This window comes from Rhineura floridana, chromosome 4 (genome assembly GCF_030035675.1).
Source record: "Rhineura floridana isolate rRhiFlo1 chromosome 4, rRhiFlo1.hap2, whole genome shotgun sequence".
In the NCBI taxonomy this organism is placed as follows: Eukaryota; Metazoa; Chordata; class Lepidosauria; order Squamata; family Rhineuridae; genus Rhineura; species Rhineura floridana.
Genome location: NC_084483.1, coordinates 140896405 through 140923221, shown reverse-complemented (window position 1 = coordinate 140923221; position 26817 = coordinate 140896405). Strand labels below are relative to the sequence as shown.

At 43.3% G+C, this 26817-nt stretch overlaps 2 protein-coding genes across 3 annotated transcripts in view; one reads left to right on the top strand and one right to left on the bottom strand.

Annotated features, from left to right (window-relative positions):
- The window catches only part of OPN3 (opsin 3), a 28186-nt gene extending 9471 nt beyond the window's left edge, over positions 1-18715 (top strand). Inside the window, exons 2-4 of the mRNA XM_061626395.1 lie at positions 6011-6330; positions 8685-8936; positions 17892-18715. Coding sequence (XP_061482379.1) covers positions 6011-6330; positions 8685-8936; positions 17892-18155 — 836 coding nt within the window. The 3' untranslated portion in view covers positions 18156-18715. The remainder of the gene's footprint in view (positions 1-6010; positions 6331-8684; positions 8937-17891) is intronic.
- EXO1 (exonuclease 1) overlaps positions 1-26817 on the bottom strand; it is a 381281-nt gene that overhangs the window by 187984 nt on the left and 166480 nt on the right. The gene's annotated exons all lie outside the window — the stretch shown is intronic.

The following is a 26817-nucleotide window of genomic DNA, read 5'->3' as shown; positions in this document are numbered from 1 at the left end:
AGTGGTTGATGTACAGAATTTAATTGGGCATAGCTTTCACTCAGAGCTTGGAAAAGTTACTTTTTTGAACTACAACTCCCATCAGCCCAATCCACTGGCCATTCTGGCTGGGGCTGATGGGAGTTGTAGTTCAAAAAAGTAACTTTTCCAAGCTCTGCTTTCACTGAAGCCTGTAGAGTGCTGCTTGTTGGAAGATGGAGCTATGTTTAGGCCGTGGGAAGCTTTGGAGCATGAAGAGAGGTACTGACAGCAAGCCCTGTGCAGACTTGAATCCATAAACCACATGAGCAGTGCTTCACTCATCAGGCCCTCCAAAGCAAATGTCAGCTTCTCTTTGTTCTTGTTGATATGTATCTGAGAGCCGGTGTGGTGTAGTGGGTAGAGTGTTGGACTATGACCTGGGAGACCACGGTTCAAATCCCCACACAGCCATGAAGCTCACTGGGTGACCTTGGGCCAGTCACTGCCTCTCAGCCTCAGACGAAGGCAGTGGTAAAACCACCTCTGAATACCGATTACCATGAAAACCCTGTTCAAAGGGTTGCCGTAAGTCGGAATCCCCCTCTAGGATGCACACCTTAACATGATGAGGGGGTTTGAGAGTGTTGAAGAAGCTAAGAGCAATGCCATCAGGAGTCTAGATCAAGAGGCTAGACTCCTAGCAGGGGCACCCAAGGCAGAATGGTCAAAGCTGAAACCAGACTAAGATGCATCCAAACTCAGAGGAAGGCAATGGTAAACCACCCCTGAATATATCTTACCACGAAAACCCTATGAACAAAGTATCCAAAATGCAACACGAGAGAGTGCTGGAAGATGAGACCCCCAGGTCAGAAGGCACTCACTGAGCTACTGGGGAAGAACAAAGGACAAGTATGAGTAAAGATTAGAGAAATGAAAGGGAAATTTAAACCAAAAGTAGGGATGTTGAATATTCAACGGGGGAACACACTGACTGACCAAGATGAAATAAAAGGAAGATGGACGCAATGCACTGAAGAACTCTATAAAAGAGATGCCAAGATGACAGATTCATTCACGGAGGGACCGTATGATGAAGAACCAGAAATTTTAGAATGTGAGGTGAAAGCTGCTCTTAAAATACTTGGAAGAAACAAATCACCAGGAATAGATGGCATACCAATAGAGTTGCTACAAGCTACTGAGACTGAATCTGTCCAAAGTTTGACAAAAATCTGTCAACAAATATGGAAAACTAAACAATGGCCCACAGAATGGAAGCGTTCCATATACATCCCAATTCCAAAGAAAGGGGATCCCAACGAATGCAGTAATTATCGAACTATTGCCTTAATATCCCATGCAAGTAAAGTAATGCTCAAGATTCTACAACAAAGGCTCTTACCATATATGGAGCAAGAAATGCCAGACATCCAAGCTGGATTTAGAAAGGGAAGAGGCACCAGAGTTCACATCACAAATATACGTTGGATAACAGAACGGACCATGGAATTTCAGAAGAAAATCACCCTGTGCTTTATAGACTACAGCAAAGCCTTTGACTGTGTAGATCATGAAAAACGATGGAATGTTTTAAAAGAAATGGGGGTGCCACAGCATCTGATTGTCCTGATGCGCAACCTATACTCTGCACAAGAAGCTACTGTAAGGACAGAATATGGAGAAACCGATTGGTTCCCAATCGGAAAGGGTATGGGACGGGTGTATTTTATCACCTTATTTGTTTAATCTGTATGCAGAACATATCATACGGAAAGCAGGATTGGACCAAGATGAAGGAGGTGTGAAAATTGGAGGGAGAAATATCAATAATTTAAGATACGCAGACGATACCATACTCTTAGCAGAAACCAGTAATGATTTGAAACGAATGCTGATGAAAGTTAAAGAGGAAAGCACAAAAGCAGGACTACAGCTGAACGTCAAAAAGACAAAAGTAATGACAACAGAAGATTTATGTAACTTTACAGTTGACAATGAGGGCATTAAACTTGTCAAGGATTATCAATACCTTGGCACAGTCATTAACCAAAATGGAGACAATAGTCAAGAAATCAGAAGAAGGCTAGGACTGGGGAGGGCAGCTGTGAGAGAACTAGAAAAGGTCCTCAAATGCAAAGATATATCACTGAACACTACAGTCAGGATCATTCAGACCATGGTATTTCCAGTCTCTATGTATGGATGTGAAAGTTGGACAGTGAAAAAAGCGGATAAGAGAAAAATCAAGTCATTTGAAATGTGGTGTTGGAGGAGAGCTTTGCGCATACCATGGACTGCAAAAAAGACAAATAATTAGGTGTTAGAACAAATTAAACCAGAACTATCATTAGAAGCTAAAATGATGAAACTGAGGTTATCATACTTGGACACATAATGAGAAGACATGATTCACTAGAAAAGACGATAATGCTGGGGAAAACAGCATGGAGTAGAAAAAGAGGAAGGCCAAACAAAAGATGGATTGATTCCATAAAGGAAGCCACAGACCTAAACTTACAAGATCTGAACAGGGTGGTTCACGACAGATGTTCTTGGAGGTCGCTGATTCATTGGGTCGCCATAAGTCGTAGTTGATTTGGAAGCACATAACAACAACAAGTCAGAGTTGAAAGTAGTCCATTTCCATTTTGATATGTATCTACTAGTCAGACAAGCCTTAAGGCAGAGCTTCATGTTTCCAAACACATTTTTGCCGGTTAACAATAATGCAGTCAATTGGTGGCCAAGAGGTGAGGATACTTAACCTTTTCCCACCTTCTGATTCCCTCATACAACCCCTCACCCTAGTCGCTTCCCCCTCCCCCAACTGGCTTATTCCAGTCTTGGAGCCAGTTTTTTGGGTGAGAGGGTGTAATAAAGAGAAATGGCCAGGAGGAGGATATTGGAGGAGAATGGGTGAGTGAGGGAACAATTATGCACACCCTACTATAGCTCCCCATGCCAGATGCTGCTGCACCTGTTGCATTTCTGTCTGTCATGTGCTATAGAAAAGAACAGAGAGCTTCAGCTATGGGGCGGTATATAAATACAATAAATGAATAAATAAATAAATAAACAGGAACCCAGGGAGGACAGAGATGACAATAGTTGCACAGCTGGATGCTTGTTAGGCAATAGTGGTCAGCAGAGGTGGGGTGGCATTGCTCACCTGGCTTCCCAATGCCAGCAGCATTGCTGCTGGCTACCAAGAGGAGGTGGGGCAGGGTGGCAAGGAGCTCAATATCGTGTAGGTGCAGCAGTGGAGCCAATCTAGTATTCCTGCTGCCAAGCTATCAGTCCTCTTGCTAAACAGCAGTGACCCTCAGTTTTGGGAAGCCAGGTGAGCACTTCTGTGCCATCCTGCTGAGCACTACTGTTTTAAGTCTTCAAGTGTTTTAAGGGTGAGGAGGAATAGAATCCAGAAGCCCCATCCGGACTGCCCCCAAATTTTACTCAAATCATGCCACCTCCAGTCTTTTAAGTAGCTGAAAGGTCCATCACAAAAGGTATAGGGGCTTTGACAGATGAAGGATGTACAAGGGCACTGTTTGGGCTCTGTCTCCCTAGAGAGCCCCTCCATGGCTTGCTTCTGTGGTATATTTTGTCCTAGCAGTCACAGAGTTGATATTTTTAGTGGCTATTAGTGTCTGGATCTCTATAGCAAGTTATCTGTAAGAGTTCTGAGAAGATGGCTTTTTATGCATCCATTTAGTGACTTGCCGTGTCCTAACAATCTGGTTGTGCACTGGCAAGCCTGGCCATAGACCCAAACGGCACCCAATCAAGGATCATTTTTTGTGCCCCTACCCTCCACCTTCTTCACCAGCTTGTGAATTTTGTATTATATTTGTAGCCTATTTCATGACTTCATTGCACCATTTTGTATGCATGATTTATCTTTTTGCCATACGATAAATGTTCATGCTAGGATCTGAAAGTCTGTATTTATTCATACCATATGAACTGTTTGTACTGTTTGTTTCAGCTGGTGAATGGCTAGTTGAGATGATAGACCATGACAGATGCTCCCAAGCATAGTACTCCAGGCAGTCACCTGTCCTTGAAATCCAGCCCAATGCACTCTCCCATTCACAGGTCTAGTTCAGCGCTTTCAAGTGAACTAAAAGAAGATTATGCATCTTGACTTCAACATGTAAAAAGTGCCTGTGTGCCTTACTTAAACTTGAATGCCTGGTCAATCATTTGTGCCTTAATCTTGAGCTCCCTAAAAAAAAGTGTATGTCTTTCATCATGCATTCTTTCCTCATGTAGCAGATGCTCTACACATTTTGAAAACAGAACTTTGGATTATTTTTCACATGTTACTGATAAGAAACTGCCTGGCGGAGTAATCCCTGGTGCTGAGCTGTAGCATGTATGCTTAGAAAGTGGCCCAAGTTGTGCAAAACAGAAGGGCACCTGGTTTTTGGCCTCAAGGGCACCATTTGGGTCGTGGGCTGCACATTGGTGCGTGCACACACATGCAGGCAAGGATCCCATCTCTTACCTCCTCCTCACACCCCAGCTGATTGGTGCTGGCAATTGTGCGTGCAACTGCAATACAGAGAGTCGTCCCTCTACACTTTCCTCCCCATATAAATTGTGCTCCTAGCTGAGTGGAGCACGGGGTGGGGTGAACTAGGCAAAGAAGCAGGGGGATGAGCATCCTGTGGTGGACTGCATGCTGGCCACAGGTTGCTCACTTGTGCTCTGAACAATATCCGCTATATAGAACTATCATTCTATGCATAGGAAGTGCTGTGTTCAAAGAAGGCATTAAGAACAAGCACTCTGATGGATTTGCTCAATCTGGATCTTATCTCGAGTTCATCAGAGTATTGTGGGACTCCTGCTAAATTCATGTTCTTTTGACTTTCCTTGAAATGTTTGCTGAATATTTTTTTTCAAAGCGTGCATAGTAAAAGTATGTGTTGTTATGATAGAGTTTGTCTGGGACTGCTTATAATCTAATGCTTTTTACATTACTGTCTTTTTTTCCTCCCCAGCTAACTAGTTGAGGTGGTGACTAAGTGATGGGTGTTCTTTGCTTAACAGATTACAAACAGAACAGTCATCTTATCAACAACAGGAAACATGAATTGTTTGCTTATTCAATCAATTAGATGTTTGTTTTTTACTATATAGAACCAAGAACACAGAGCAGTAAAAGAAGCACTGCAAATCACAAGCCCTCATACAAAACCAGAAACTTCTTAATTATTGGCCAAGACATGCTTATGGAATGCTCTCCCCAGGGAAGTTCACCTGGTGCCAATATTGTTGGGACAAGCAAGTTTGCATGCTTTCAATAGGGAGATACCCCTCCTAGCCAGAATTTGAGGACACCTCTATGCTTGTTTACTCTGATGTAACTTCCTATTGATAGGTGTTATTTCCCTTCTTCTCTTCCTCTTCTTTGTTAAGAGATGTTGTTCTCTTATTAGCATAATTCTCCATTAAACCACAGGAGAGAGAAGCCTCTACTGACTTCTCTGCCAGATGATCCCAATCATGGATTAAATCTACTACCTGCTTCTATCTTTTTCTGTCCAAGCTAGAGCCTATATTTCCTGAACATTCTTAATACTTTTTACCAAAGAATGTGTCTGTTGCTTTTATTCAGCTAGTCTATATGAGGGGAAGGTGAGCTAGTTAATTCTCATTCCACTTTGCAAAATATATACTCTGCTAAGAAATAGAACTACTGAACTGTTTCTATTTCATTTTAAACCAAATAGATATTGTAATCTTTTCTGTGCTAGGAGAAGATTTATTGGTTTTTGCAGGCATTTGGACGTCCACAGTTTGGCCAACAATGATGATCTTTGGTGTTGGTTCTTATGTTGGATTGATGTTTTATATTCAGTGTTTTTTTAATGAATAGTTTTGGCATATTACATTATTATATGGAGTAATTTGTTATAAATTGTATCTCTGTATTTGATTTCTTTTGTAAATTGCTTCAGGGCTGTCTTTGGTTTTGGGAAATAGTGAGTCAGTTTAATAAACTAAACTAAACTAAACTTTCTTTTATGTGTCCCTGCAGGAATTGTTTCAATTATGACTCTCACTGTCTTGGCCTATGAACGGTACATTAGAGTAGTCCATGCAAGAGTGATTGATTTCTCATGGTCTTGGAGGGCAATCACATACATCTGGCTATATTCCTTAGCTTGGACAGGAGCACCTCTCCTAGGCTGGAACCATTACACACTAGAAATTCATGGATTAGGTTGTTCAGTGGACTGGAGGTCAAAAGAGCCCAACGATACTTCCTTTGTCCTCTTTTTCTTTCTTGGTTGTCTTGTGGCACCAGTTGGGATCATGGCCTACTGCTACGGACATATTCTTTACACAATACGAATGGTGAGTTGATTAAAGTGATAGCTTTTCACTAGAATTCAAGTGGGCAAATGAAGAGTGAGCAGCTGGATATTGACAAGCTGACTGTATAGATGTTTTCACATCTCGCCTTCATTTTTCTGACAACATTCTCTCTGAAATAGAGCCTGTTATACATGCGAGCAAACTGTAGCAGTTTAATTTGATATCCTTGACAGGAAGGAACCTTTCTTAGAGCACAAAAATATTCTGGCTCTTGGATTTTTCCTGGTACGGTACACAGCGTTAGTCTCCTAAAGAGAAATGGAACAAATCGCTGAGCTGTGAATAACACTGAGGATTTGGGTGGCTGCACATAGTGATCTTAAAACAGCTTAATAGGTATTTCCAGCATATGGTATTGTATAGCAGAGTCCAGTATTATGCAGTGAGGAATAATGTGACATTCCAAGAAAGATATAAGGAACTTTTTAGTATACAAAACAATAAACAAGTAAGGCTGTAATAAAGAGAGAGAAGCCGATGGAACTTACTTCTTAGTATTGCAGTATTAAATAATGAATACTATCACTGAATATAGAGGAAAGGAATCAATTGGTAATTGTGCATTTTCCATAACAGCTCATGTACATATTAATTTTTTAAAAAACATTGAACAATATTGTTATAGGATTAACTGTACAATACAATACAATACAATGCATATTCATATGAATAATACAGAAAGTTACACTAGATAATTTCACATGAATGTTTGTAAGTAAAATCAATACATCTGTGACAATTGTTACTATTAGTTAATGTCTACAGGAACTTTCTATGGATTCATTGACATACAATTGCTGGCATGTAATGAGCTTTTATAGTTAATGTTTTTGTTGGTCTATGCTGTTTGTTTCTGAATGATAATAGATAACTAAATAAAAACTCTTATGGTGTCTTAAAGACTTACAGTTATTATGGCATGAGCTTTCATGGACTGGAGATGACTTACAGTAGTCTTCAAAAATATATGCCATAAATCTGTTAGTCTTTATGATATTACAAGACTCTGTTGTTTTTGCTGCAATTAATGCAGCTCTCTCTCTCTCTGGAATTTAATACATCATCAGAGATTTTATTTAAAGGAATCTGGAATATATTTACTTCACCATCTTAGATTATCAGACTTCACCTTAATCCAGACTGTTGGTGATCATACTGCTTTGATTTCTGCATAATATCAGATCTGCATAAAATCATTTGGATCCGTGCGGAACTTAGTGCACTTAAACTAGTTTAGGTCTGTTTGTGGTTCCTAGAGCACCATCGAATTACACCTTGTGGGATCAGTTTCAGTTGTTGCAGCCCGAGGATGTGGACAGGACGATTGTGGCAGTGAGGCAGACAATGAGCCCTCTAGATCCCTGCCCCTCATGGCTGATAAAATCTAGTAGGAGAGGATTGACTAGATGGGTTCTGGCTAGGGTTGCCCCGTTCATGGCCTGAGACTGATCCTGTATCTTTAAGAGAAGAGAAAGTCAGCCAAGTGCAGGTGTTCTTGCAACCCTGTAATGGGAAAAACCACAAGGTGGAATTCTCCCTTCCCCCTGCACAACTTTTAAAGATACAAAAGACTTCTTGGTTGACAGGTCCAGCCTCTGTTTATACTCTGTTAGGTGACTGTCTTTACTTATGAGGGAGGGGAAATAATAACTCTTTCAGAGAGCAGTCTGTAAATATAATGAAGCAGCAGATAGGCTATGGATATAATGTGGATGTAATATAACTGGCAATCTATGGAAGCAATAACAGCAATATTCTCATTTTAAGCAATATTAAGCTAATATTAAGCCTATGTAGGGCTGGGCCCATGACACTGGCAAAGGTGATCACTACTGGAAAGTGGCACTTGGTGACTGTTGCTTGGCCCTGTAGCTTTGAAATTCTGGAGTCCTGCAAGGGTCCATTCTGTCTCCAATGCTATTGAACATCTATATGAAACCATTGGGACCCGAGGATTTGGAGCATGGAATAGAGTCTAGAATGCTTTGCTATCCAATCATTCCTCTTCAATCCACGGCGTGGTTCACATTTTACTTCAAGCTCAAGTAAATTTCTGGTTGGAAAGGAAGGGCTTCATAGGAAAATGAGAAGCACTCCAGCTTTCTGTTCCAGATTACTGTCATCACACTGAGGTGTACACTTGCCAGACAGGGCTAGTGTGGGCCTTGTGACATTTGTAGTGGCTAACAATCATGCCTTAATACTTTTAAACATGACTAGCTATCAAGGAATAAGACTTTGTTCAATGGCATTAATAATCTCTGAAGAATGTGGAACTGAATGCTCCTAACAATAAATGCTGTTTGATTGTTTTTCAATCTTTTTCTTTCCAGCTTCGTTGTGTTGAAGATTTGCACACTGTCCAAGTGATCAAGATCCTAAGATACGAAAAGAAAGTGGCTAAAATGTGTTTTTTAATGATAGCCACATTTCTTATCTGTTGGATGCCTTATGCAGTAGTCTCTCTTTTAATAGCCTATGGGTATGGCCACCTTATAACTCCAACAGTGGCTATTGTTCCATCTTTCTTTGCTAAATCAAGCACTGCCTACAATCCAATTATCTATATCTTCATGAGCAGTAAGGTAAGCAACTTAAAAATAGCGTTACTAACACAGGCTACAAGGATCTAATCTAATTCATTGTGCATTATAGAGCCTCTTTCTATTAAATTGAGCACATTATGGCATAAATTACATATTAACATGCATCTGTGTGAACTTTGTGATTAATAGTAGAAAAGCAGACAGGAAAGCCACACAGGACAAGACCAACAGAGCTTCTGTGAAAAACAGGAGCAGTGAAACCCAGCCAAGATGAATATTCCCAGTAACTTAACAATGGCATTGTTCCTTTTCCCACTGGCATCATAGGTAAGCTCAAAAATTGTCTAGTGGATGCTCTTGTTTCTGCCCTTGCATCCAGGATACTAATCCCCAAAGACAAAGAGGAAATGCTGCGAACCCCTGGAATTGTAAGTCTTAAGTGAGGTCATGAGGCAGCCACCTTTGTTAAGTGGGTTTCCACTGCCATTAACTTGGGGACATTCAATGAAGCTGAATGTCAGAAGATTCAGAGCAGACAAAAGAAAGTACTTCTTTGCACATTGCATACTAAACTATGGAATGTGCTTCCATAAGAGGTAGTAATGACTCCCAACTTGGATGGTTTTAAAAGAGGATTAGACAAATTTATGGAGGATAAGGCTATCACTGGTTACCAGCCATGATGGCTATGTTCTACCTTCACCGTCGGAGGCAAAATACCTCTGAATACCAGTTGCTGGGAATCACAGGTGGGGATAGTGCTAGTTCAGGTTCTGCTTGCATGCTTACCATGGGTATTGGGACCAAGAAACCCTGCTCATCATTCCACAACCAGTGGATTGTCGCTTGGTGACAACATGGAAGTGGGCTTTCTCACATTGGTGGCACCCACCTTTGGAATGACTTCATCTGTGTGGTTCAAGAAGCAGATACAGCAACCAGCTTTGAAAACCTCTTAAAGACATATGTTTTCCTAGACTGTTTTAGTCTTAGAGTTGCATTCAATACTGCACATGTGGAGTTCTGCTCATGCAATGGCACTTTCCTTCCTTCCCTCCCCCTGTATGCCCCCAAAGGTTGCTCTGGGGAGACCCCATCCTTCTTGATTATATTTGGAGGGTGTGCGGGGGGGCTGCGAGGGGGGAGAAGAGGAAGGGGAAGTTCTGCTGAGCAAGCAGAACAACAGCATTGGATATGAGCCTTAATTTTTTTTATTTTGTGAACTACTCAGTTTTAGCTAACAGATCTCATTTTATTCTGTTTTCGTTTAGCTTTTAAAAAGTTTTTATATTGTATTTTTATAAGAAATCATATTGATAAACAGCATAGATATTCTTTTTTATATTAAGTGGTATTTCAGTTTTATAAAATAAATCCACAGTTGCAAAGCAGCAACTTTCCTTGGTGAGGCAACATGAGCTTGGCTTCTGCAAATGATACCTTTGATGCCTACTATGACTGCTTGACACCCACCATAGAACATGCTACAACTTGTAGAACAACTTTTTTGCATTTGCTTTCATTTTGTTGTTGTTATGTGCCTTCAAATCGATTATGACTTATGGCGACCCCATGAATCATTGACCTCCAATAGCATCTGTCATGAATCACCCTGTTCAGATCTTGTAAGTTCAGCTCTGTGGCTTCTTTTATGGAATCAATCTATTTCTTGTTTGGCCTTCCTCTTTTTCTACTCCATTCTGTTTTTCCCAGCATTATTGTCTTTTCTAGTGAATCATGTTCTCTCATTATGTGTCCAAAGTATGATAACTTCAGTTTCATCATTATAGCTTCTAGTGATAGTTTCAGTTTAATTTGTTCTAACACCCAATTATTCATCTTTTTCGCAGTCCGTGGCATGCGCAAAACTCTCCTCCAACACCACATTTCAAATGAGTTGATTTTTCTCTTATCCGCTTTTTTCACTGTCCAACTTTCACATCTATACATAGAGATTGGGAATACCATGGTCTGAATGATCTTGACTTTAGTGTTCAGTGATACATCTTTGCATTTGACGACCTTTTCTAGTTCTCTCATAGCTGTCCTTCCCAGTCCTAGCCGTCTTCTAATTTCTTGACTATTGTCTCCATTTTGGTTAATGACTGTACCAAGTATTAATAATGCTTGACAAGTTGAATGTCCTCATTGTCAACTTTAAAGTGACATAAATCTTGTGTTGTCATTACTTTAGTCTTCTTGACATTCAGCTGTAGTCCTGCTTTTGTGCTTTCCTCTTTAATTTTCATCAGCATTCATTTCAAATCATTACTGCTCTCTGCTAGTAGTATGGTATCCAGATGAAGTATAACAGGAATGGGTGGGAGAGATTTGCATTTGCATGGTGTCCCAATATGTTAGGCCTTGGGCTCCACCGTCTCTGATATTTTCTCATGATTCTCAGTTCTCAGCAGTTGTAGGAGGGGTTAAGCACACTCTTATTGCTCTTTTGTTTATTTATTTAGGTCACCTATCAATAAGAATTCCCTGGATAGCTTACAAACCAGACAGTTTTAAAAATACAGTACACAATAATTCTCCCCTGCAAGTGTACCCCCCCACCCCGCTTGTCTTATAAAGAAAATGCAATGTTAGGAGCCCTGCATTTTTCTAAGTACATAGAGGTGGCACTTGTGTGATGTTCCCCCAATAATGGAAGTCACAGAAAATTGTCAAGTCAACAAGAGTTGATAAGGAAAAATATTAATTGGTGTGGATATCCACACTTGAAAGAGCTGCATCTCTTCTTTTGGGGAGGGAGGAAGAGGGGAGGGGAGGGGAGAAGGAAAAGGGAGGGGAAGAAGGGGGAGGGGGAAGGAAGGGATTTGGAAGGGGAGAGGGGAGGGGGCAGAAGGGGAGAAAGAAGGGGGAGGAGGAGGCACGTTTGATCATTTGCATGCTTATTGAGTTCAGTGGGATTTACTCCTGTGTAGTCATGCTTAAGATAAATAAAACTGACCACGGGGGAGGAAGAGAAGGGGGGAGGGAGGAGGGGAGAGGGAGCAGGAAGGGGCAGTGGGATAGGAGGGAGGAGGAAGGGAGTGTAGGTTTAATCATTTACATGCTTATTGAGATCATTGAAATTTACTCCTGTGCAATCATGCTTAGGATAGGTGAAACTGACCTGGGGGAGGGGCGGGGAGGAGAGAAGATTGGGTGGGTGGGTACTGAGCAGAGGGAAAGCCCCTTTCCTTTCCAAAAAGAAAACACTGTTAACAGTTTCATTATTTTGGGGGGTTTCCTCAACCCTTTTTATTCTACAGCAGACACATGTAGTCTCCCACTCAAATTTATACCAAAGCTGTCCCTGACTACATCCAAACCAGACATTTATTCCACTTCCCTCAAAGACTCCTGGGAAGTGTAGTTTGTGAAGGGTGCTGAGAGGAGACTCCCTATTCCCCTCACAGAGCTACAATCACTAGAAGAGGGGCTGACTGTTAAACCATTCTGGCCATTGGAGTTCTGTCAGGGGAAGAGGAGTCTCCTAACAACTCTCAGCAAATCATTGTTCTGCATTTGCAAGGAGCCCAGCTTTTAATCTGGCAGTGCCTATGCTTTGGAACTCCCTGCATGTTGACATTAGACAGGTGACTGCACTATATTGCTTTAGACAACAGCTGAAAACTTATTTTATTTCAGCGAGCCTACCCAGATGTATAATATTAGGTATTTATGTTTGTTTTTAAAGTTTACTGATTGTAGCTGTGCTTTATTGATAAATATGTTATTTATATTTGTTTTTTAACAGTCTTGTGGATTTTAGGTGTGTTTTGCCAATAATTTTATTGTGCTATCATTAAGTGGCCTATACATTTTTCTGTTATTGTTATTAATAAATATTGCTATTTTTAATTAAATTTGTATCCTGCCCTTCCTCCCAGAAGGTGCCCATTGTGGCAAACAAGTGATGAAACACTGAAAACATCTTTAAAATAACTTAAAAAGAAACATCTTTAAAATATCTTAAACAATTCTAACACAGATGCAGAGGAAGGTCTCTGCTTAAATGCTTGTTGAAAGAGGAAAGTCTTCAATCAGCGCTGAAAAGACAACAGAGATGGCACCTGTCTAATATTTAAGGGGAGGGAATTCTAAAGGATAGGTACTACAACACGAAAGGCCTGATTCCTATAGTGTGCGTAATGGACCTCCTGATGAGATGGTATCTGCAGGAGGCCCTCATCTGTGGAGTGCAGTGATTGACTCTGTATATCAGGGGTAAGACAATCTTATATCCTAGTCCCAAGCTGTATAGGGCTTTGTACACCAAAATCAGCACCTTGAATTTAGTCCAGTAGCTAATGGCAGCCACTGCAGTTCTTTTAGCAGCAAGGTAATATGTTGGCAATATCTTACCCCAGTTAGAAGTCGTGCTACTACATTTTGCACCAACTGCTCCTTCCATACCATCCTCAAGGGCAGCCCTGCATAGAGCGCATCACAGTAATTCAGCCTGGTAATCAGCACTGCATGGACAACTGGTCAGGCTATCCCGGTCCAGAAATAGCCACAGCTGTCTTAGCAGCCAAAGCTCCTAGCCAGTGAGGTCACTTGGGCTTCTAGCAACAAAGATGAATCCAGGCACACCCCCAGACTATGAACCTGCTCTTTCAGAGGCAGTACAACCCCATCCAAAGCAGGCAGTTGACCAGTTATCTAGACTCAGGAACCACCCATCCACAGCACCTCCATCTTGCTAGTATTCAATTTACTGGCCCTCATCCAGCTCACCATCGAGTGCAGGCCTTGCACAGCTTCTCCCAATTCAGAGAAATCAAGGTATAGAGTTACCGAGAAATAGACCTGGGTATCATTAGCATACTGCTGTTACCTCACCCCAGATCTTCTAATGACCACTTCCAGCAGCTTCATATAGATGTTGAAACAGCACTGGGGACAAGATGGTACTCTGAGGCACCCCACAGCACAACTGCCAGGGGGCCGAAAGACAATTGCCCATTACTGCTCTCTCAAACCAACCATGGCGATAGGATTGGAACCACTGTAAAACATTGCCTCTGATACCAAGTCGGCTCAGAAGGATACCATGGTCAAAAGTATCAGAAACTGCTGAGAGATCAAGTAAGAATAACAGGATCACACTCCCCCTGTTCTTCCCCTGATAAAGGTTATCCATTAGCACAACTAAAGCCTGAATGCAGATTGGAATGGGTTAAGATAATCTGTTTCATCCAAGAATACTTGCAATTGCTGCACCACAACCCTCTTTATCACCTTCCCTAAAAGGGGGGTATTTGTGACAGGGCTGTAGTTGTCACATACCAGTGGGTCCAGGGTGGGCTTTTCAGGAGTGATCAAATCACTGACACTTTCAGGGCAGATCCATCCCTTGGCAAGCTTTAATAAGGCAAGAAGGACTAAGGTTAAGAAGACATGTTTCTCGCCACATTGTTGCAAGCACCTTATCTGTGTCATCAGGCCACATCAACTGAAACTGATCCCAAGAAGTTGCAGCAGACATTGCACTGGACACCTCACAGGGGACTACAGTAGATGTGGATGGGGCATCAAGATGGCTAATTTACCCTTGAAGTGCTTTGCAAACAATTCACAGTGGGATCCATTTCCAAACTCCATTTTCTGGAGTAGATGTTAACAAACCCTAGACAATTCAAAAAAGCTCCACTGGGCAGCTATTTGAGGATGTGATGGAGGCAGAGAAGTAGGCCTTCTTTGCCACCCTCACCGCTACACAGTAGGCACAGTTATGTTGCTTCACTTATGCCTGCAGTCTTGTGCTGTAGCCATCATCTGGGCTGTTTCATTGTCCTTAGTTCATTAGTGTGCCAAGGTGCAAAACAGGTTCCACAATGCCAGAGAGGGCACTTGGGCAATCCTATCAAGAGCCCAACGCATCTTACTGTTCCACAGCATGCCAAGGGCCTCAACAGGGTCACCTGCTCTTATCTACTGGAACCTCCCCCCCAGGGCATTCAGGAATCCAATGTATCCCATTAGTTGCTGGGGGTAGACCATCTTAATCTGTCCACCACCCCTGCAGGGGAGAATCGAAGCTATAAGTCCAAACTTTATCAGGAAACAACTTGACCATGACAACGGGGTGTCATCCACCACCCCCATCTCCAGATCACCCCTTCCTCCATCTGTAGCAAAAAACAAATCAAGGATGTGCTCTGCCCTGTGTGTCAGACTGGTGACAACTTGAGACAGCCCCATTGTCATCATGGAGACCATGAAGTCCCAAGCTGGAATACTAGAGGCAGCCGGATGTTGAAATCACTCTGGACTATCATTGTGGGCGCCTTCAGCACCACAGCTGAGATGGCCTCCTTCACATCAGTCAGAGAAACTGCTATGTGGATAGTACCCCAGTAACAACTCTAGTTTACTGTCTCCTTGGCCCGATACCAGGTGCAGGCCCTCACTGCCAGCTCCAAGACAGAGTTTTTCTGGTGACAGAGATGGAAGTTCTGTGGATCACAGCAACTCCTCCCCTGCTCTGTCCCTGCAGCCTGTGCTGATGTTGCACCTAATATCCATGTGGGCAAAGCTGGGTCAGCTCAACTCCTCCCAGGTCTTGGTAATACACACCAGATTGGCACCCTCATTCATGGTCAGATCAAATCATGGATGAGTGTGTTCTTATTGTGTACCAATATGACATTAAACAACAGCATGCACAGGCTAGTGGGCACAGCAGATGAGAAACCAGGAACCCGTGGAAGGAGTGGGAGTGAGGAAGAAGGTGTAGATAGCCTTGCCCTTGTCTTCCATGGTAGCTTATCACCCCCCTCTCCTTCCCAAAACTCCTCCTAAACACATTATATAAACACAACAGCCCACCAACAAAACCTACCAGAACCAGTTATCCCAGTAAGCTTCTGAGAGAATTGGGAGCAGTTTAGAACTACACCCGACCCACCCAATACTGTTTGCAATGGGCACATCTACTCCCTCCCTGTCTGACACCCAGGGAGGGCCAGCCTTCTACCAGTTGCAGAGTCTTCTGGCAACTTTCTCCTATCATACAGTTCACTGCACAGGCTCTCACCCTGTGCAAGAACCACACATGTGCCTTACACCCTCTCCACTATTCAATCTCCTCTAGATTGGAAAAGAGAGAGAGAAGGGGTAGTGCTATTGCCTTTGGGACTCACTAAGGAACTCCCCAAGGGATAATCCCCTTTGGTATCATCCTTTCAGTGACAACTCTGCTAGCGGCAGACCTGCTGCCCAAGGGCTGCTAGGTTTTTATGCTTCCTGACCCAGCCAAAAGCTGATTTAAGAAGCTGCAAGATTGAGTGCAGCCTCTCTCTGGACTTCTAAAAAAAGAACATTGTGGAGCCACTGTGAAGAAAGCCTTATTGCAAGTCTTTGCTTGTCTCATTGACTTTATGGTGGGTATCAAAGCAGGCCCTCTGGGCTAGATCTTAAGGTACCAGCAAAACAAATAGTATAGGGAGAGGATGGAATCTTGAGACATCTGTTGCCCACATGCTGTTGGGAATCCTTGTAATTGAATCTTCCACCCACCTATCGCTTTAAATGTTTTGCTAGAAATAAACCAGGTGTTTGCCCTGAAAATGTGCCTAAGTAGTGCGTGTATAACCCAAAAATATCAATCTCAAGCTAGGCTAAAGCAAAGCTTTCTTTTATGGAAAGAAAAGAGAATTACAAAGGTACGAAAACTATTGGGTGTGTGATGGCATTAATTAGTCACATCCTAATCCATTCATAACTCTAAAGAGATAAAAGGTGTTTTCTGCTATAAGAAATAACGTAGCAGAAATTACCTATCCTCGGCCCAAGGGGTGTGGGCGGTGGAATACAGCTGCTGTGATGTGAAGGAAGTCTGACCAAAAAGCAGGAAGGGATTTCTTTGCCTCAGGGTTTGCACTGAGACACAGACCTGCTTCCAGGGTGTGGCCTGAAGTCCTGTGCTGCATTCCTTCCACATCTTATAGGCTAATAGTAATGTGGCAGAACCAGTGAGAGGTGTTTTCTGAAACATTTTCCTTTGCAAATTAGGTTAACTTGTATCAAAGAATTTTCAGTTTGCATTGGGACATGCCCTAGAGAGTGGTCTTATTTAGCATGTTTATTTTGCTTGTATTTAGGGTACAAAGCTAAAAACTTTGAAACTGCCAAGCTTGCCTAATATTGTATTTGTAATTGGCATCTATTCATTGTTACCAAAGAATTTGTGGGATTTTGTGGAGGGGGGGGGAGAAGCACTGGGGAAAAATTCCACCCCACATCACTGGGTGGGACAAAAGGTTCCCTAACGCTACTGTTGGGAGACTGACAGTCCAGGAAGGGCCAGAGCCACCCTATTGCCATGCCTCCTCAGCCCAAGCAGTGTGGTCAGACCAGGAGGATGCTACGGTCACCCAGAAATGGAGATGTAGTTAATTCTTGTTAGGTGGACTTGTTAATTCACCCGTGGGGATTCAAGTGCTGAGTTTTCCTTTTATTAAACATGGTGTTAATTTTGGCAGTATCTCTTCTGTCTGGTGCCTGGATCTTGCATTAGCTGCTACTGAAGTCTAAAAGCACTAATAGAAGCAGCTTAAATTCATTATGGTTGATGAAGTGCCATGGAATGCCTTTTGTAGGAAGGCATGAAAGCTAGATATGGTCTTATCCATCCTAAGTCAAAGGGAGACCAATTTGCATGAAGACCGTGGCACCCCTTGAAAAGAACTTCCTTTTAGGGGTTTTTTTTGGGGGGGGGGACATGGCACAAATGTTGAGGGGGGAGTAAAAGAGGAAAAGGGCCTGTTACTTTAGTGAAGTCTTTCCATTGTTCTCAGCCAGTATGGAATCAGCCAAGGCAACTGGGCAGATGCTACTTGTCTTGCCAAAGTGTGCTCCAGTGTATCCCATGCCTAATGCTCAGTAGGACCTGATACTGGTTTTTACGTGGGGCCTATGACACTTGTGTATCTATAGTGTGACTGCGGTGCCTTTTGAACGCTGGGTTGTCACTGTAATTTTCTTTCCTTGCAGTTTCGGCGATGCCTTCTGCAGCTCTTCTGTGTCCGTCTCCTGAGATTCCAGAGGAACTTGAAAGAAAGACCAGCGGTAGGGAAGGAGAAACCGATAAGGCCCATCGTCATGTCCCAGAAGGCAGGAGATAGGCCAAAGAAGAAAGTGACTTTTAGCTCTTCCTCGATCATTTTTATCATCACCAGTGATGACACACAGCAAGGAGACAACCGTACGAAATACACTGGCACAAAAATAAATGTGATCCAAGTGAAGCCACTATAGCAGCTGTTGGGTTTTGAGTGGACTTCTGCAAACCAAACTCTTTTCAGGTTTCAAGATGATCTTTGTAACACCATTAGGAAAACAAGCTCCACCTTTCAGAAGTGAAACACAATAATTCAGTGACTGGAAGCTCTGTGGCATGTTAATTGTTGTTACAGTGCTGAAATGATGCCATGTAGCTGAAGGATGGATTTTTTTTACTTAGAATATTTATTTTTCCATATCATGACTTGATTACTTAGTTAGCACTTGCTATGCTGTACACAGACCAGGGAAATAAAGGAGCCATAGTTCCTTCACATAGCCTTACTGATTTATTTAGTTTGAAGCAATTTTTATGCTACATTTTAATACAGTGCGATTACACAAGCTAGTTCAGGCCTGTGTAAGTACAGCCTCAAGCACTTGTCTTGATTCACTGCCGGGGTACATGTGATGGGTATTTTTTGTAGGACAAGCTTCTCCCTTATGCAAAAAAAGGTGTCTGCTCAAAAGCAAACTGGCTCCTATAGAAAACTGTGCCTTGGCATTGTGGCATCCCTCCCTCCCCCATAAAAATTAAATTGATTATTTTTGTGAGCGATGAGGTTAACAATTGAGGAGCAGGGCATCTTAGTCACAGCTGTGCACAAGAAGTGCTTATGCTGAACATACAGAAGCAGTGAGCAGTAACACTCCAGACAACTGCAAATTCCAAAAGGTGGCGCATGAACATGTGTTATAAAAGATGTTGTACTAGACCTTTTCTGAGGGCAGGGGCAGAAGTTCCTAGATTCAAAAGGCAAACTATACCTAAGGGCCAAACTAAGCCAAATGTATCACCTGAAATGCTGTGTTCTATTACGAATCATCACTGGGCGCTGCTTTTTGTTGTTACTACGGGGAGGGGACTGACCCTTCTCCCACTGCACTCTCAACAAATATCCCTTCCCACATGGTGACTATTAACCCCCTGAAGGTAGCCTCTTTATCTTCCAGGAGAAAAAGCCAGTGAAGGAGTGATTTTAGGAATACAGGAAGCCGCCTTATAGCAAGTTAGACCATTGGTCCATCTAGTTCAGTATTGTCTACACTGACTGGCAGCAGCTTTCCAAGTTTTCAGATGGAATATTTCCAGTCCTACTTGGAAATTGCAGGAATTGAACCTGGGATCTTCTGCATGCAAAGCAGATACTCTACCACTATTAACTTTTAAAAACAAACTATCCATGGCTTTCAAGTAAAATATTTAGTGTCCTGTCTGGTTTGAGTGAATGGGAACCATTTATACAGGACAAAGTAAAGAGCTCACTTGAGGACACCGTCGGGCTGTGAGCAAAGCCTTCCTTTCTCTGGCAACCCCATTGAGAATTAGCTCTTCTATGCCATCCCCTTCTTAGGTTCTGTTTCTTGCTTATTCTACAGGGTGAGGGAACATTGGGAAATGAAAATCCTCAGTCCCTGTCTTTGTGATGCTCAGGGTCTGAATGCCATTGCTTATGTTGGCAACATGGCACTACTGAGGCACACAAAAAGGGTATCAGCAGGCTTGGGGGAACCCCAAGATTTGCAGAAGTATAAAAATATGTAGGGGGAAGATCCTAAAGTGGGTGAGGAGGGAGGACTCCCAGTAACAGCTTAATGAGGATTGAGTATGCTTAGTGGCCACAAAATGCTGACTGACTAGACTAGAGTACAGAAAAGGGATGAAGTGGCTGGTACCCAGTAGTGTATTGGCAAATTCAGACGTGCAGGGTCGCTTCTTGTTAGTCACAGCCATGCCCTCCCCCCTTTTTTGCTGCTGGGTTGAGAAAGAGATCCTTGTTCATGTCTTCTCCCACAACAGACAACCCTAGTAGCCCATGAGCATGAAAGAGAGGAGTATTAGCTACTGAAAAGAGTTTTCTCAGTGGCTGACTTGCCTCCTTTAACTCTGATTGGCTCAAATCAGCAGAAAATTATAAGGAAGCATCTTAGAAGACTCTTCCTTTCATGCTGATTGGCTCGCAGGATGCTGGAAACTTTGGGACCCATCAAGACCCTGGATGACTATACCCCTGCTGGTATCCTGGACAGTAGCACTCCTTGTGGTGCAAGGGAGAGGCCAAGAGAGCCTCTTTACACCCATCCTTGCTGAGCAGCTACCCACCTGTCCTGCAGAGTAGGCTAGTTGGTCCCAGCTATCTGGTAGTTGGAGTCTGGAGCTCTTGGGCCAAACAATTAAAAAGGGACTCTGAGGTAGCCTCCCATTCCCTTGGCCTTCCCTGAGAGGAAAGGAACTTGCTTACCTCCACCAAGATCGCTCCCAATTTAGAAGAGGAACAGATTCAGACCCAGCAGAACCCTGTCTCTCCCAGAGATCAGAGCAGCTTGCTCATCTCAGACAACCCCAGTCCTATCCCCTGTAACCTGAACCACGTGACTGAAGCCCAGGCCCGGGGGGGGGGATTTGGATATCCTGAAAGTTGGCAACAGGACATGCAGACCCAACAGTCAAATTAGAGAAGGTTTTTTAAGCATAAAGAAAGCGGGAGAAGAAAAGGGGATAAGCAGAATAATGAAAATAAAGGAGCTCTGTAATTCAGAATCAATCTAATTCTGACCTCTGATTTTACAAGCATGGTTTCTGGTCTCAGAGTAGCACAGCAAAGATGGTGAGCTGCAGGTTTTCTCTGAGGGTAGATGAGGGATGGAAGACTGCTTTCACCAGTCCCTTTTTATGGGACTTCTACCCATGTGCATTTGATGGACAGCTGTCATTTTTTAGCCAATCAGCTCGTGCTTTTTGTCAGGTTAACAGGGCAACAACCTCTGGGAAGCTTGGGGCAAGGTGGCAGATACCCCCTAGTGTAGAGGAAGATGGCGGTCACCAGTGAAAATGGTCACTGAGATTTCTCCCATCTCTCTGCCAGACATTCTAATCTTTAACCTGTGGATTTGGAGAATTTGGTGGAAGTTATTTGCCGGGCTGCTTTAGCCAATATGGAGGGTCAGGAGACCAAGGCTTCCCTTCACACTTCATACAGCAACATTTTGCTGTGGGTCCCACTTGTATGTTTCAGAAGCTTTTCTATAACTCCATATTGATGTTGTAAGCACCCCACAGGTCATGCTCTGTCAGTGAAACAGATAAGTATGACTCCCAGTTCACAGAGGAGACATTTGGCTGTGGCTTGCCACTCCCTGGGAAGATATATGGAAAAGACACAAAAGGAGGAATGTGCTGTGTCCCCAATGTTAGCTTCCTGAGAGAAAGATAATGTCAAGGTTTCCCATTAACTTCCCCATCCAGGGTGAACGTTAAACTCACATGATTCCCCCCCCCCAAATCCTGGGAACTGTAGTTTGTTAAGAGTGCTCGGAATTGTGGGTCTATGACGGGTAAACTACAGTTCCTAGGATTCTTTGTGGGGGAGGAGTGCTGTGCTTTAAATGCTGTAGATGGTGTGTAAGACAGGTGGTGAGGAAGTAGTATGGATTGTCACTAACAAAAGGAGGCGGAGGTGGCTATGGGAATGGGGGGGGGAGACTGAATGGCCAGTGGCTTGCAAGAGAGCCTCTTGGTTGCCTTCCATCTCCACAGTACTCTTCCCTGCCCCAGTCCTGTCACCACCAGATATAGACGACCATGGGAAATGGCTCTTTCTGTTGAGTAAGTGATGATACTTTTTAAACACACACATACTTCAGAGTACGTGAAAAGTGCCTTTCCTTAAAGTAACTGTAGGGCTTAGCATTGGGGTGAGTTTTCCCCAGTCGCTATTGCACCATCTATGGTCACCCAATGAGTCTGTAGTCAAGTTGCGCTTTGAACTATCATGCCCAATTTCAATGGATCTACTCTGAGTAAGACTTAGTTGAATACACCCCATTATTATCAGGTATTGCAGCAACATGTGTCCAAAGAGAAAGGACCTTTGGTTCACTTTCAGTGGGGTCCATGTTCCAGAGGCCTTTTAGCTTTTCTGCAGCCCGTAGAAGTGGCTTGGACTTGTATCAGGGTCCCCAGATATTCTTGAACTCCAACTCCCATCATCTTAGTCAAAGGTCAGGGATTACGGGAATTGTTGGCCAACAACATCTGGAGACCCAAGAACACTGGCTTAAACTAAGCAATGATGTCTTTGCTCAAAGTCTCCCAGTGAGCTTAATAGATGAGGAAAAGAATCTGAGCACTGTTTCCATGCCAAAGCAGCCATTATGGCAACTCCATTGCAACAGCACCCTGACATACATGTGAGTTTATTGGGAAAGAGAACCCAGATAAACATAGTAAAACTAAGATGATGGGGAAACAATGTATCCTGATTGCTGGTGCGCTCACAACATTCATTCATTCATTTATTCATTGGCGATCACTTATGGCCGAGTAAGATTGTCTTCCAGGGTAAGGTCTTTAACAGTGGGTCCGTAAGTGACTGTGGAGGCCAATTCTGGATCCACACAGCCTCCCACAGTGAGGACATGTCTTTGCAGAAGCATATGGGAAGCTTGGCCTGTCGCTTAACATCAAAAAAACCAAAGTGCTTCATCAGCAAGTGCAAACCAATTCTTCTGTAGCACCATCAATCCAGCTTAATGGTGCAACGCTGGAGAATGTCGATCATTTTTCTTATCTTGGCAGCCATCTCTCTGTAAAAGCTGATATCGACGCTGAAATTCAGCATCGTCTGAGCTCTGCGAGTGCCGCATTCTCCCGAATGAAACATAGAGTGTTCGAGGATCGGGATATTCTCAGGGAGACCAAAATGCTTATTTACAAAGCCATTGTACTACCGACTTTACTGTACGCCTGTGAAACATGGACCATCTATAAACGCCACTCCCAACTTCTTGAAAGATTCCACCAACGCTGCCTCCAGAAAATTCTGCAAATTACTTGGGAAGACAGGTGGACTAATGTTAGCGTATTGGAAGAAGCAAAGTCCACCAGTGTTGAAACAATGATCCTCCAACATCAACTTCACTGGACTGGCCATGTTGTTCAAATGCCTAATCACCGTCTTCCAAAGCAGCTACTTTACTCCCAACTTAAGGATGCAAAACGGAATATTGATGGACAGCAAAAGAGGTTTAAAGATGCTCTCAATGCTAATCTAAAAAAATGTAACATAAGCATCGAGAACTGGGAAGCCTTGGCCCATGAGCGTCCCAATTGGAGGTCGGCCATTATCAAAGGTGCTATGGACTTTGAAGAAGCATGAGTACATAATAGTACACTGTATAGAAGTTAGTTCCTACCATTTTGGGGGGAGAAAGTTGATGTATAGCACCATCTGCTGGCCATTGTGTGATAGTTAACCAACAGTCTCTTTGTCCTGTGTGAACATTCAGAGTGACCTGCAACAAATTGTTGCAATGTGGAGTGCTCCTTTTCAGGATACGGTTTTCTTTTCCCTCTCCTACCTGATTCTTCACTCCACCCGCAACAATAAGTCAGAATTCTGTGACCACTGAACACAATCTTCCTTGGATGTTGGTGGGGGGTAGCTACCTTCAATTTTAAAAAAATAAAAATATTTTGCACTTCTACAACCCTTGGGGTTGCCCTTCCTAAGCCTGTTGATACCTCCCTCATTTATTTTACTTATTAAATGTGTATCCCGCTCTTCCTCCCACAGGAGCCCAGGGCAGCAAACATACAAATGTTAAAACAATACAATTGAAAATAAAAATAAAAGCATAGGGAAAAGGTGTGAGAGAAAGAGACCACCCCACCCCTCAACCATCACTACCCATGGGTAAGGCCAGGGCTGGCTCCAGACATGCCAGGGCCCTTGGGCACCAGCTTGCCCTGGACTCTGGCATGCGCGCACACACACGCATGTGCACACACACACCTACCTGTCTCTCTCAGGGAGGGTGCTTCTTCCACCTGCCCATTCTCTGACTCCGTCTCTCCTGTCTTTTCAAGCTGTGTGGGCTGCTGCGCACGCATTGCCACCATCAATCAAGATGGCGCCAAAGGCTTCAGCCCCTTAGAAAAACCTCAGCTGCCATCTTTGTTAATGGCAGTCCTGTGCACGCAGCCCATGCAGCCTTAAAAGATAGGAGAGATGGATGGGCAGAAGAAACTCCCTCTCTGTAGGGTTGCCAGGTCGGAACCATCCAAAAACCTGAGAAAATGGGGGCGGGCCCTAGTGACATCACGGGGCGGGTCCTAGTGACGTCATGGGGCGGGCCCTAGTGACGTCACGGGGTGGGCCCTAGTGACATCATGAAGCATGATACATTGTATCAACCACGCTTGCGTGCAGCATACCATTCAAAAAAAATTTTCTGATTGGAAATTAAAATAGAAATCTTACCTAAAAGAGGTCCAGCTGAAGTGACAAGGTCATTCCTTCTCACCATCTTAGGGAGTATGGATGGAAAATGGAAATGGAATGCCTTCAAGTCGATCCCAACTTTTGGTGACCCTATGAATAGGGTTTTCATGGTAAGAGGTATTCAGAGGTGGTTTACCATTGCCTTCCTCTGACTTTGGACACATATACTTTGGACACATAATGAGAAGACATGATTCATTAGAAAAGACAATAATACTGGGGAAAACAGAAGGGAGTAGAAAAAGAGGAAGACCAAACAAGAGATGGATTGATTCCATAAAGGAAGCCACAGACCTGAATTTGCAAGATCTGAACAGGGTGGTTTATGACAGATGCTATTGGGGTCGCTGATTCATAGGGTCACCATAAGTTGAAATTGACTTGAAGGCACATTAACAACAACAACTGAATTAAAGATACAAAAAAGGAAAGTGGAAGGTGTTTTATTTTATTTTTTACAGCCTGGAGAAGTGGTAAGAGGTAAAGTCAGGAATGAATCCATTTTTTTAATGAACAAGATAGCATGTTGAACTATCTTGTAAAAATGAACTAAGAGTGCTTGCAGCAGCTATGCTAATGCAGAGTGAGCCAGTTGTTATCTTCATGGTGCTATGAAGTCAGTTGTATGTTAACTGTATGCTCATGAAACAGATGGGGAGGAGAGCCTGGCTGGGAGTCCAGAGTCTATGAGTTCAAATCCCCACTCGTGTCTCCTGGATGTCAAGGGCCAGCTAAAGATCACCCCCACAGTGAGTGGCTCAGGGATTATGTGCCCTGCCACCTGTGGGCAAGGTGCATAGTCGCAAGGAGCCGTTTCCCCCAGCTGGCAGTTGCGGACAAGGAAGGGACTGGCTTGTGCAGCTGTGGCAAGCTGAGCAGGCCCTAGCCAGGTGGGGAGTACTAGCCTTAGATGGTAAACTGCCTCTGAATACCGCTTACCATGAAATCCCTATTCATAGGGTAGCCATAAGTCGGAATCCACTTGAAGGCAGTCCATTTCCATTTCCATGCATATAATTAAACAGATGTAGTCAAGTTTTTGGACTTTATTGTGATTGCTGGCCAAGCAGGATAGGGCTCATGGGAGTTTTAGTACAATATCTGGAGGATGCTACTTTGGCTGCCTTTGGGATAATAGATGGCAGCCTTAAGGCTGAAATGGTGTTTGGAATTCTGTAGAGACCAGCCAGTACACATTATGTCATAAGGCCAATTCTTAACCATTTGGCTGTGGCAGTTACCTGAAATTGCTCTTTCATGGGCTCTCACAAACACCACCAAGCTTTTCTTTTAAAACAGACCAGCTTGTTTAAGTACATACAAAGAATAAAAAAGGAAGTCAACTGACAAGAACAAGACACTTTTTTTCTAAGCAAAATTGATCAAAGAAAAAAGTATGCTTGTGTGTGTGCCTGTGCATTTGTGTGTCACACACACACACACACACTTACATGTAGCATAGAATCACAGAGCTAGAAGGGGCCTTTTAGTCCTTCTAGTCTAAGCCCCTGCTGGAAGTCCAAAACCCAGAACAAGATCAGGTCTGTTTGCTTAAATTGCCACATTAGAGACTTAATGAGACAACACGAGTCAGTTTAATGGGAACTTTCCCACAACAGGGTGACCATATGCTTAGATCTGATAGACCTGAAGCAGCTGACAATTTAGGACAGACTTCCCCAGCTTGGTGCCCTCCAGATGTTAGCTGGTGGCAGCTGTATGCCCAAAGATATCTGGAAGGCACCAGGTTGGGGAAGGCTGCTTTGGGGAGATGGGAAATGTGCAGAAAAATGGAACAATGGCACACATTCCTATTTGTTGTCATTTCAATCTCACTCCCACATCCTGTCAAGAAAAGACAATTATATGATGATTCTGTCCGTTTCCAGCAGTGCAATTATCCAGAGGAAATAGTAAGAAACTGAGGATTAGGGCCAAACTCTCTCTTTCTCTCTCCAGCCTCTCTCTCTTTCTCTCTCTCCAGCATCTCTCTCTTTCTCCAGCATCGCTCTCTTTCTCTCTCTCTCTCTCTCTCTCTCTCTCTCTCCAGCATCTCTCTCTTTCTCTCTCTCTCTCTCAGCATCTCTTTCTCCAGCATCTCTCTCTTTCTCCAGCATCTCTCTCTTTCTCTCTCTCTCTCTCTCCAGCATCTCTCTCTTTCTCCAGCATCTCTCTCTTTCTCTCTCTCCAGCATCTCTCTCTTTCTCCAGCCTCTCTCTCTTTCTCTCTCTCCAGCCTCTCTCTCTTTCTCTCTCTCCAGCCTCTCTCTCTTTCTCTCTCTCCAGCATCTCTCTCTTTCTCTCTCTCCAGCATCTCTCTCTTTCTCTCTCTCCAGCATCTCTCTCTTTCTCCAG